Here is a 12,980-nt window from a genome sequence, read left to right as displayed (position 1 = left end):
TCCTGGGTGGCAGATTTGTCCCAGGATGGTGTCACGTATTTTGATAAAAAATTACATTCACTGGACCTGACTAAATAGGATCATCAATAATCAAAGTAATAATGGAGATTGCAATGTGCCTGTATTTTAGCAGACGTATGTGCGTATAGTAATAACACGTTCACTCTGAAACATTTGTTTTCACGATTAACAATGCGTTATAATGGAAACTTTACATGCTTAAAAGTTACAAATAATTGTAATCCTTGTCTTTGTTCTATTCATTAAAAAACTTCCACAATCCGTAAGCATATTCTTCGAAAGACTGTGTTTACCAATCTCTATGAAACAATTTACAGAGATTGTGTAAAGATTAGTTTGAAGATTATCTAATGTAATAGCAGTCTCATTATTGCGTTTTATATTTCTCATTATGTTATGCACATTGATGAATGACAAAATGTAATTCAATGGCACTTGAGCCTATCTGTATGAAATGGGTTTGGAATGAGATGCCCCGGTATGACGCTAACATGGCAGGGCACTGTCTTGGTTACTTATTATCGCGTATGCTATCAATTGGGCGCAGAAAATGCCACCCCAACATTGGTGTACATTTTACAGGTCGGAGCCAAACACATTAATGTATTTGCGTCATCCGCCATCAACTGTGCTTCTCTCCTGTATGTTATCATGTGGCTATGACTGGAGTCACCGATTACTTGCTCCCATCGCTCACGGCGGAAGGATCCTTCACAAGAGGCAGTTCTCTCAATCAAGCATTCGGTCTAGTCTTCCACTATTCTTAGACGAGGTGGAAGTAACCACAATTCTCGACCCCGCCATGGTGACCTGCCCATCGACTCACTGTGGTGTACCCATTTTTATTGCTGGGTGGACCGAGGTTGGGGAGGTGGGGGGGGGGATTTATTTTATTTGTATTAATTTTAACTTCATTTTTTTACGTACGTGACTTTACCGAAAGAACTAAGAGTATGAATCCTTGCAGTCACAAAAACTTCAAATCTAGAAGAAATGCTCACATTCATTTGCCTCGTCAAGATATCGAACCAGTGTGACCTCTTGGATTTGCAAGTCCAGTGTGCTAACCGTGACACCGTTGTTGCATCCCGTTGCTCTTACAAATTGTACATCGATCTCTCGCCCTTGTGTTCACTGCGTCCAGGCACGAGTTGCTGGAGGAGGCCCGGAGACAGGGCCTGCCCTTTGCCCTCTGGGATGGGCAGACTGTTGTGGCTTGGCTGGAGGTAACACCACCCATTCCCCACGTGAACAAGGGCACAAAACCACGCACACACACACATGGATTCTATATCACTGTCGAACTTGCCTTTGTCCTCAGATGTATTATTTTAAATGTACAGATTAATATGACCTGCTGTGACATGGATATTCACCAATAAAGGAAAGAAAACGTGTTTTTTTAGAAACGTGGAGTGGTGCACGCCTACAATTACTTTGAGAGACAGGAAGATGCATGTACACATTAGAGAACACACAGGTTAAATGCATCATTCTAACTCTTGTGAAAAGTGAGTCGGCTTATCCTTACAGACAGAGGATAATGCATTAACACTCTCAACCTTAGTTGAATAGCGTGAAAAAATCACGATGTTGCAATCCCGTTAAAATAGCCTTGCAATTCGGCCTTCTTGGAGATATTGAAGGACTGCATTGGACACACTCAATACATAATGGTATACAAGTACTGCTATTTTAATTTTCTTTTCTTGAAACATTGTCTCCTCCATCTTTGTGCGTGTCTGTGTGTGTGTATATATATATGTGTGTAATGGGGAACAGTAGCACATTGGTTATTGCACTGCACTATGAACCTGGTGATCCGAGTTCGATTCCTGTTCACCGTCAATGTCAGTTACGATTGTCTGAACCAGCCCTGGGCCTCTCCTAGGTCGACTCGGTCTTAAAATTAGTACTTGACCCGAAGTGTAAACACCGCTACCAGAGAGACAAAGGTGATTGGGCGTGGTGCTGACCACCCACCCCCCCTCATGTGCCATGCCAGCCTTCATAGGTGCTTGCTCATAGCACTTTCCCCAACTGTCTGTTAAGGCTATACGGGGGTCTTTGTCTTTGTTAAATATGTAAATACAGTATATTAACCGCACATTCAAGTTAGATGTCTCCCTGCCCAAACCAGTTTTCTGAGTTGGAGATAGAAATTACGCTTTTCCGTAGCAGGATCCAGTGTTTCTTTATCTGGTGACCACTTGGCCATATATAATATGTAAAGTAAATGATAGTTATGCGATGAATAATAGTTATCCGATTAGTGTGGTTGGCTACGTACAGCGTGAAAGACGTTCAACATACATACATTATAAAGTACGTAGTCCGTACAGGATGAAGGTCATTCCACACTTTGTGGGTCGTAAGGGTTATTTGAACATGCTTAACCATGCTGGTCAGTGTGAGTTGGTCAAGGATGGGGTCCCCGGACCGGTGGTTCAGGTACCACTCGCCACTGAAGTTTAGATGGTTGGGATTATAGTGTGGCACTGCGGAATCATTTAGCCCCGTTTACAGTATGTAGTGGAGTGCTTTGTTTATTTCATGAAATCTTGAAAAGGTATTCTGTTGAGTAATATTAATTGATTAATGTATGTATGAGTGGAAGTCATATATACAAGTCCATAAGGGATACTATAGAATCCTTTAAGAACTTCAATTTTTGGAGGATTCCTGAAAATAATTTCTGTAATATGATGTGATTTTTCGCATGTGTAGATAATGGAATAAAAACAGCTCTTGAGTGCTCTATAAGAGCCGTCTGTCAGGATCCCGTCGGTCACCATAACCAGATTAATATTCAGGTGAGGGCCTGGGTAGGCCATTGCTACAACCAATTTTAGATTTGAAGCTTTCGTGACTGCAAGGATTCATATTCTTAGGTTTTTTCGGTGAAGTACCTACGTGACTTTACCGAAAAAACCTAAGAATATGCTACAACCAAGTCTGTTTTTTATAACAGTCCAATCTTGATCAGTATACAATTTATTTGCATTTACCTAAGTATGCGTGGTGCAGTGGTTGGCACACTGCACGATGAACCATGCTGCCTGTGTTCGATTACCAGCCACGGCTAGCACAAGTGGCGATTGATGTTCAAACTGGTCCTGGGTGCACTCCTCTATAAGCAACCGGCACTGATGAGCGTGGTGAGGAATGGAAATCAACGTGACCCAAAACGGCCATGGGGAGGCCTTCATCCAGCAGTGGATTATCAATGGGCTGTACATTATACAAACAGTAAGTGCAACATGGTTTTCCCAAGCACACTAATGTAAAAATGCTCGGTGAGTTTGCATTTGTTTATTTTACTATAAACCCTTAACATGACTTATTGTACGCCTGAGATATTATCAATGTACATTTCGTTATTTTACTGGTTTATGTTGTCAAAAAAATACATATTGTATTTTAGGCACCAGCAGCAGCGAAGAGATGACAAAAATATTGCTTCACGACTGATCTGTATTTTTATCTCTCCCCTCTGTACAATTAAAGTACTGGCACAGCGTGTCGTAGGGCCCGTAGCTGTGGGATATTCTGTGCAGTACTCGGTGATAAGGCAGTATTATATCAGTGCCGATGTTCACGAACAGATATAAAAACAATTTTGCAAGGGAAAAGCAATTGAAGATTTTTTTGGGGCATTCTATTATGGGCAGGAATGTGTTTCTAACCGGCTGTCAGGGGGAATGTTATTGCGATGAGCACACTGCATTTCAAAAATGTTTTTTTTTTTTACACGCGTGTCCAGTGTTATTTTAAAATCACGTAGGATCTCAGTTGAAGTTGAAATGAACCCTTTACTTTTAAGCATGTTTGTGCAATTCTTTTGAAAAGAAAATCGTTTGAGAATGCTTGAATAATGTGTATTGCTCATTCGTTATAGCTGCAGGATTTGTGTAATATGGATGTCGGTAAACTTCTTACGGTCTATGTAAGAAATCTATTTCACATGCCCTCTCGAGGATTTGCAATTATGATAATACATTTTTATAGTTTGGTTTTCATGGATATTCTCAAAAAACGTCTGACATATTTGAATTTATTTGCATTTAGATTTATAGTTTTTCCAATATAACATACTAGCCAATGAAACCCAGGAAATTTAAACTTTAGGACCAAGTGTTATTGAAGCACCAGCAAAAAGTAAATTTTGTTTTGATATGAAGTGGCATTCTATCCCAGGGACGCTTATGAAGAGGTGAATGTAATACGTTCAACTACATTTTTGTGAATATATTTTTTAATTCTATAAAATCGACAGCTCGGGGTGCTGCAGATGTAATCTGCACGGGTTCAATTTATAGCTTGGGTGCTTCCCAGCATAATGTATATACCGGCGGCAGGAAAAAAGGAGACATTTGCCCTCTTGGTGTGCCATTACCAGAGGTGACCAGAGCCAAGACCTTTTTAAAATATTTATTGTTCCCAAATTATTATTTCGAGTGTGTTATCACTGGAGCCGTGTCGAGACACAAGGAATTCGTTCAGAACTCTTGACAGGGCATCCCCACCCCATGTCACAGAACGGTCTTTTGTAGAAAAATATCGCAGAACTGCTTCTGATCTATATTTTTTAAATGACTTGTCCACGCTAAAGGGGGAAGCACTTTCCTACCCTCCCTGCCACAAAGAGTAATGGTCATCGCACGATCGTCAAACTGATCATTTTTGTTGTCATAGAGCTGGAATTTTTTTTTAATGATGTACAAAATTTAATTGAAAATATGATGCGTTTTTGTGCAGTCACTGGTGTTCAGCCTAAGACCAACAAGTTGCTGCACTTGGTCAGGGGGACATTGCCTTGATTTGAACCCAGGGTCGCAGAATTGCAAGCTCTGCACGCTGACCTCTGAACTAGCCGGCCACCTTGCAGAGCCAAATACATGAGCTCAGAAACTATCCTCTTCACCAATTTTGAATCCGGGCACTGCATCCCCCACGCCCACCTCCCACACACCTTGAATTTAGTGGCAACAAGAAACATAATAATAATGAATTTTAACCTTGCAGATCATTACATTGTTAACAAAAAGGCGCACTGTGGACTGTAGAACATATGCGAACTGCAGTGTCACAACACCCCTAATCCTCTCCACAGACAGTCAACAATATCACGTCGTGTTACCCTCCCCCCACCCCCCACCTCTCAATATTCATCCTCTCCTTTCTGTGAGCATGGCGAGGATCCTAACAACAGAGCAAGTGGCTCGGCATCAGGCCAGCAAGGCCGTGGTTATTGTCCCTATGTGTGCGTGTGCACGTGTGTTTCAGCTGTGGGTGGGCATGCCGGCGTGGTACGTGGCCGCGTGCCGTGCCAACGTCAAGAGCGGCGCCATCATGTCGGCGCTGTCGGACACCGAGATCCAGCGCGAGATCGGCATCTCGAACCCGCTGCACCGGCTCAAGCTGCGCCTCGCCATCCAGGAGATGGTGTCGCTTACCAGCCCCTCGGCGCCACCCACCTCGCGCACGGTAGCACCGCGCTCGCTCGTCTCCCGTCCCTTCCGAGGGCTCGTTAGCGACGCCGGGGCCCAGTTCGTGTGTCTCGTTGGTGTGTGCCAAAGTGCTCGGGCGCACTGCTCCTTGTTGTAGTGCGGGCCCCAGTGCCTCGCACGCGCTCGCTCGCTCGCTCGCTGCTCCCGCTCACGAACCAACACACAGACACAACGACCCCCGCATTTTGCTTTCAGTGAGCGAGCAAATACTCAGGCCGGCAGAGCCACATGCAGGAGGAGGTATACACCTACGCCATGGCTGGCCACCTGCATCTCCCCAACTCTGATGTTTTTACATCATTGTCATCATTGTCATCTTGAGTCACAGTCAATCCACTCTCGGATGAAGGTCACCTGCACACGAGCTTATTTCATTGCACCATCTCCTCGGTTGACATCCTCTCAGACCCGTTCAATTCCTTAGCTGCCACTCTATCATGATTCGTCACCATCGGCCGTCATCCCTTCTAGCTGTGATGTGTCCTGCCTCAAGCCCCACTTACTTTTCTTAACAGTTTGAATAATGCCTTTAACCTGCATATTTTATTTCATCCCAGTGTTGTTCCTCTTTCTCTGTCTCCCTCCTTCTCAATGTTGTACAATGTATCAAATATTAATTGTTGAGGCTGAGTTTGCCTGGGGGATGCCCAGGACAGGTTTAGATATCTCTTGCCACTGATGTCGTGCATGCCTGGAAATCAAAGTCTGGGTGATAAGAGAAGAGTGCATAAACCTCTTGCATCACGCACCCATATGCAAAGGACTTGTACTATATAATTTGTGTAGTTCCAATTGTGCATTTTTTTCATGTAAATAACATTTTGTGTTTTTGATTTTCAGAGTATCATGAAAAAAATATTTTTTCAGAGTACCATAATAAATAAAACCACTAACCTATTTTAAAGAATCAACTGACTTGATTAAAATTGTAAATAAAAAAAATAGTATCCATTATTATTATGAAGTACGGTTATGAAACTTAATGCTCGACGAAAATTGTTTTTTATTCAACACAAGTTTGTAATTGAACCAGGAAGGCCCTCTTATCATTGCGTAATACATCCGTGATTGGTCTGATCGACCGGTACATTGCTGCGTCACATGATCTTCACATGTCACCATGGCGTTATGAACTATCACCGTGGTAACATGATTTCACAACATATATATCTGGAAATGCAATCAGAGCAGTCAGTCGCAATTGTATAACCGTACTTGGCAATTATCGTGTTTCCACGTTACTTGTCAGTGTAAACAATATCATAATTGTTTGTGCTTTGAATCTAGCACCAACTGAGAAATGTAAGGTGTAGATTAGGTGTAAATATGCCAGTGGACTATAAATCAAAAATATCAGACCCCAAGTGGCCGCAGTACATGGCAAAGGATCTCTTGAATGACCTGGGGATTTCTCGTAAAGACGGCGGTTTATAGGGTAGCTTACGGCACACTGCGGGTCTCTAGCAATGCAACACATCTGAGCTCTTAGCACAATAAAGACCTTACCTTGAAGGCCTCAGAAGGTCAACCTATTTGACTCTTTGGGGTACCATATCAAACCCACTTTGACCTTATTTCTCAACGGCTGTCAGCTTCCCTCAGTAGAAATACTTCACGCAAACTGACCATTTAAGAAGAGGTCAAAGACTGTCTTGTTTAGGGTTACGTCTGATTATCGACTTGCCCTTTTGCAGGCTAATGGCTCCCTGACCTTCGGCCATGTAACCCTTGTAATTAGTCAGGGACTTGGTGATTCTCGCGACACATGCTCAGTGCGGTCCTCCTACCTACCCATTTCTCAAACCAGCCCCTGATTACACAGCCAAAGGAAGCATCTGCCTTCCTTATGCCTATTAACCTTTGTGAGGTTCGGGGCTAAAGGTGATCCCATTGAAGCCATTTGGCAATTAAAATCATTATCTGTGGATTCACCAAAGTCACAGTACACAATACAGATGCATTTTAGCCTGTTTACTCACGCGTTCGTGAAGATGGTGTCTTTAGAGAATGTGGCTCACGTCAGCCATTTGACAATTAAATTAAGTGAATCGCTATGAGACACATCCTTTACCAGTGGCAAAATATAGTGATAGGTTTTTACCCTTTCAACTGGTACAAAAACTGACACCTTTATACAAGGCATCATGTTTGCAATAACCACAACACAAGCAGTCAAAATGCAAACAAAAATAAACAACTCTGATGATGATAATGATATGCACTGTCCTTGAAGTTGATTGGTCCACACCCGAGACAGCTTTTCTGGTTATTGCAAACATGATGCCTTGTATAAAGGTGTCAGTTTTTGTACCAGTTGAAAGGGTAAAAACCTATCACTAAAGTCAATCGATCAAGAGGGGGTTTTTTTTGTTGTTGCAAGGGGGTGGTGGAGCCATCTACAGATTTCAATTTTTACTGCTTTGCATTCTAGAGAAGGTGGTTACACAACCCTAAGGATGATCCCTACCCTTGGAAAATTAAATAACGTGGGCCGGCTGCTAGAAACTGGGTTGCACGGTGGTCCAGTTATTTGTACACTGGACTTTGCAGCCAGCAGTCTGAGTTCGACTGCTGGCCATTGCTGACGTCACTTGCAAGTAATATTTGTACGCCGCTTCAGCGCCCTGCGCTAACCGGTGTGGCGAAGTATGGTTGAACAACCTCCATGTCCAGCTTGCACGGAGAAGCCTTCAAGAAGCAGTGGTGTGACAAAATGATTAAAATTGATTATTTATGATAATGTAAACAAGCAGGAATCCTCACGTGGGCAAATCGGCCACACATCTTCACATAGCGAGTAACCAATCAAAAGTAATACATGCTGCATATACTGTATATTAGGGGTAGAACGATGCATCTATTCATTGATTAATACCGATGCTCAAGCTCACGATGCAGGAATCAATGTGTGCATGTGAAAATCAATGTTTGCGATTCATACATTAGGCTCACATGACGCCTTCAGACTCTTATAGAGACCCATATATTGATATAGAGACCCATAGACTCACTCAGAGACCCATTAGCTTACACTAGACATGAGTTCACACATACCCATAGGCGTGCAATGGCCATGAGTTCACAATGCGTTCCACTGCTTGTTGTGGTGTGTTAGGTTATTTACATCTGAACACTCGTGGCTCATGGAACACCCAGGAAGGGGAGTAGAGTCGGCGCGAGATGAGCAGGGAAGGGATGTGCGGGACAGACGTACCCCAAGACGGACAAAGAGGCCACAGCTCAAAATGAGCAGCAGGAAGAAAGGAGGATTGCCGGTGCAGGAAGGGAAAGGGGGGGCAGAAGGAATGACTTGGCCAAGATGTCAGCGATGGGAGGGGAGGGAAGAGGAGGGAAAGAGAAGGAACGAACAAGCATGACCGAGCTACACGGAGCAGCGTTTGTTCTCACAGGGGGCGGGGAGAGGGGAGTAGCCGCACAGAAGTTATGTGAATTACGGGAGGCTGGAGCTGATTTAGTTAGACAGATTTGAATTTACAATTGAACATGAAAATTAACGACCGCTGTGGCATGCGTCTAATGGAGGTGGGAGACTGCTAAATTCCAACAGAAACGCCCAATGCATGGGTTTCATTTTGCACATTACCATTCAGGCTTGTATATGCAGTTTGAGTCTTAGCTCCCTGTCAAAAGGAAGTTACTGAGATATTTTGTCAGCCGTTAAAGCCACAGCACACAGGCGCAGGGGCAATAGGATGATCAAACGGGAAATATTCACTGACGTGAGCGGACGGCTGCCGTCAAATAGCAGCGAAGCAATGCGGATTCTGCCTAGTCATTGGCGACAAGTTCATAATTTTCCCCATGGGTCTCTGCCCATGAACATAATCTGCACGTCTGACCTGCGAGTGCAAAAATTATCATCTTGGCGGTCTCTGAAGTGAAATCTTACAGCCAGTCTAAGCGTAGCTGGGAATTACTGATTCTTCTAAGGGTTAATTGAATTTTATTCCCTCGGACGCGAAAATGAAAATTTCTGCAAATCGATTTCGTGTTCTCGAGGGTGCGTAGCATGTAGTGTTTTACAGGGACAATATTTTAATCCAAAGATGATTTGCAAACCGCTGGATTGTGGTGACTCCACATCGGAAAATGTAATTTCCATATAAATAAATAAGTTTTATATGCTTCATCCAAACATAAATAATGCTGTTTGGTCAATGTTAGGCGCCAAAGGAATCAGCCTCGGATCCCATAGTAGTTATATTTGTATAAGTTATTGTGTATTCGTACCGGTAAAAAACATTTTAATTTTACATTATGGCATGCAAGTTGTCAGCAGTTTTATAGGCAAACATTTCTCATTTGATTTAAAATGTTCCCTTAAAAAACAATGAGTTATTGGTAGCCGTTTGTATTTTTAATATTTTACTGAACTGATAAATCTTGTGGTTTAATAAGTCCTGATGGGTCACCGGTGTAACTGCTGCTGTTAGCTCACTCAGGTGCACTTGTTTAAGGCTCATACCACCCAGCCCGGTCACACGTGCTACATTTCCACGGCTATTGGCCATGCGGAAGCGATCTTAAAATAGTTTCAAAAGCTTGACCTAGACTTGTGTTAGCAGGCTAGGGGTCTCCGAGCTAACATTTTGTTTCTTTTGTAATTCTCACCGCGTGCTTTCAACCAACACGTGGCCTTGAGGTTGGACTAAGTGACCACGCATCCCCTTTCCACATTGACACTATGTCTGCACGTGTGTATGTTGAACTTCTTTCGCACCGTACATAGCCAACCGTGATAATCGGAGGTGCACTACGATGTCACTACGATGTCACGATGGTCCTGTCAGCCGGGTTTAAATTGTTGCAGCTTCCTTCACGTGACGGTGAGCTCGTGAGCCTGGATAACCAAGTCCGCTTGTTTTGGGGTTCTCAGGTCGAGTGCCGAAGTTGGCACCATTCCCAGTACTCTTTGGTTCTTTCGGTAAAGTCGCGTAGAAAGAAAATAAATTAAATAATAGAAGACGACGTTTCCATTGCAACACAAGCAATCGTCATCAGGTAGAACAAAATTTGAGAGAGAGAGAGACAAAACACAGACACGGAGACACACAGACAGACACACAAGTAGAGAGAGAGAGAGACACACAACATAGACACACAGAGACCCAATGCCTCTGTGTCGTGGCCTCAAATAGAGAGGGGGGGGGGGCAGAGAGAGAGCTGGGTCTGCGGGAGGAGAGACATTAGCATGTCAATGAGAGAGCTGTTTGGAAATCCACCCCGCAGCAGCAGGGGGAGAGAATAACCCAGCAGTCACGAAAGCTTCAAATCAAGTTTGAACCATTCCCAGTGTTTCGTGGAAACACAGCACCGTCTCTCACATCATCTCTCACAGCACCTGGTATTAATCACAGTTAGAGACAGATTATCGCTGCTGCTGCTGCTGCTGCAGGAACGTCTCACTATGGCCAATGATTGAAGTGTTACATTCTGTTCCTGTATGAGAAAGTCTGTTCATTGACAGTGAGGACAAAGGAATGGTGTGCTCTAATCAACGATAAACACCCAGAGTGTACTATTAACGACTGATGTGAAATGCACAAACTTTGTGCCTCTGGTTGAATTGAATGATGTTGTGTAGGGACACCCACCTACATCATAGCATGGTGCCTGTAGCAAGACACGTGACGAGTAGGGTGCCAACCTGTACAGTAATCTCTCATTTAACACGGTAGATGCGTTCCTGAAAGGTCCCGCGCGAAGCGAAAACCGTGCGATGCGCGAGGAGTTGCCGCGCTGAATGGCAGTTGCACTGTCACTTCAGCCTGCAGTCGCCCCGTGGCGTGACAAAGAACCGAGATGGGGGTACGCGGCCACGTACCGTATCACTCCGCGTACTCTACCGCACTGCTCGACCGCGGAGCTCGAGAAAGTAGTTAGTCGTCAACAAAAGGCGTCATGCGTTGCGCTGAAAAGCGTTCCTCGAATGGAAGCAGCGCGTTAAAGTGGAAACGCGTTGTGTGAACACGCATTAAATCGAGGACTTGCCGCATGTGTACAATTTGAAAGGCATTTCCTAACTTGAGTCGGTATTCTTGAGGCAATCTTTCTCAAACAGCAAGAACTTGTCAAAGAAGTGACCAAACATCCCAAGCAGTACCCTCTCAAAAAGCCTTGACTCAACGAGGCATTCTTTCACGACTATTTATCCCGATCTTCCCCCCTGCCCCCATCTTCCTGCAAGCGTAGCTTTACAGATGTTAAAATGCACACCCGTCAACTTTCCTGATTTAAAAAAAAAATTGGGAAAATGAAACTACATCGCTAAACAGTCCATTATTACAGCATTGGAATCGACATCGCAGTCTTCTTATTGATTCTGTCTAAGATTTAGTGAAAGAGATGCCACGGAGCTGAATATCCGTCATATCATTTCGGCATCACCTCCAGGCTAATGCCACAACTGGTCCTTCTGCACACACACACACACGCCGCCATGGAGCGTCAAGCTAGCAGCGCTCCTGCAGCAGACGTTCCGAGTACGCTGACCTCCGCCCTCTGTCCTCTAGGCCGGCGCTCCGGTGGCTTGCGATGCAACCCGTGTTTTTCGCTTGCGGTGCCCACTCGACGCCGTGCTAACCCTCTGCTTTGCGCTCTGCCCTCTCTCCCCCTGCGGCCCCCGTGTGTCGGTCGGCCGCCTCCCCCTCAGACCACAGGCAATGTGTGGATGACTCACGAGGAGATAGAGACGCTGGCGGCGGCCGCACGAGCGGTCAGTGCTGCGCCGCCGCGTCCTCCTCCTCCTACCCTCGACCGCCACACGCTCCTCCTCCTTGACCACCCCCTCTACGAGGCAACTTGAGCTTTGCCCCTTTTCGCTCGACCGTCCCGTTCACCGTGGCCTTCTCTCTGGCGTGCGCTCGCGCGCGCTCGCCCAGTCGTATGCCGTCGCTCTCCCTCTTTGTCTTATCCACTCTGCTCGACTGCCGTTATCTTGTCTCGTTGTTTGCAACTCCCACACATTTTTCATTCCCACTTCTCGCCCATCTCGCTCTCTCTCTCTCTCCACTGCCCTCACCACTTCTTGTCCGTCTCCTGTCATCTCGTCACCTCCCACCACTATCCAGATTCTATTTGTTTTCACTTTCAGCCTTTTTACTTGCTTATGTTTTAAACTTCGTGGTTACATACAACGCTTTTATGTAGCACACGTTTTCCTTTCATTCCACTTTGTTTAGTTGAACGACTGCTTGGCGTGAGAATTTACCAGAGAAAGCGTTTTGTGCCTAATTCGATGCACCACTACTGCTGGCCTGCCTTGAAAAGTTATACTTGGTGGATTCCTCTGATCTCAGTAACTCACCGTGCCAAGGTGCCAGGCACTCAATCGCTCGTCACGTTCTAACTTTCTAGAGCTCTTGCTTAAATCCGATTCTCGTTGGGTTCTCCTTCAAGCGGCTTGTACGCGCTTCGTTGCTCTGAACC

General features: G+C 44.8%; 1 protein-coding gene across 2 annotated transcripts in view; it reads left to right on the top strand.

Annotated features, from left to right (window-relative positions):
- The window catches only part of PPFIA2 (PPFI scaffold protein A2), a 352,145-nt gene that overhangs the window by 301,210 nt on the left and 37,955 nt on the right, over positions 1-12,980 (top strand). Inside the window, exons 20-22 of one of the 2 annotated variants that reach the window (XM_078596794.1) lie at positions 1,166-1,247; positions 5,308-5,508; positions 12,205-12,267. In XM_078596794.1, coding sequence (XP_078452920.1) covers positions 1,166-1,247; positions 5,308-5,508; positions 12,205-12,267 — 346 coding nt within the window. The remainder of the gene's footprint in view (positions 1-1,165; positions 1,248-5,307; positions 5,509-12,204; positions 12,268-12,980) is intronic. The other variant, XM_078596795.1, reaches the window with a different exon arrangement.

Source organism: Lampetra planeri, chromosome 8 (genome assembly GCF_965212315.1).
Source record: "Lampetra planeri chromosome 8, kcLamPlan1.2.h2, whole genome shotgun sequence".
In the NCBI taxonomy this organism is placed as follows: Eukaryota; Metazoa; Chordata; class Hyperoartia; order Petromyzontiformes; family Petromyzontidae; genus Lampetra; species Lampetra planeri.
This window is presented reverse-complemented; position numbering and strand designations above follow the sequence as displayed.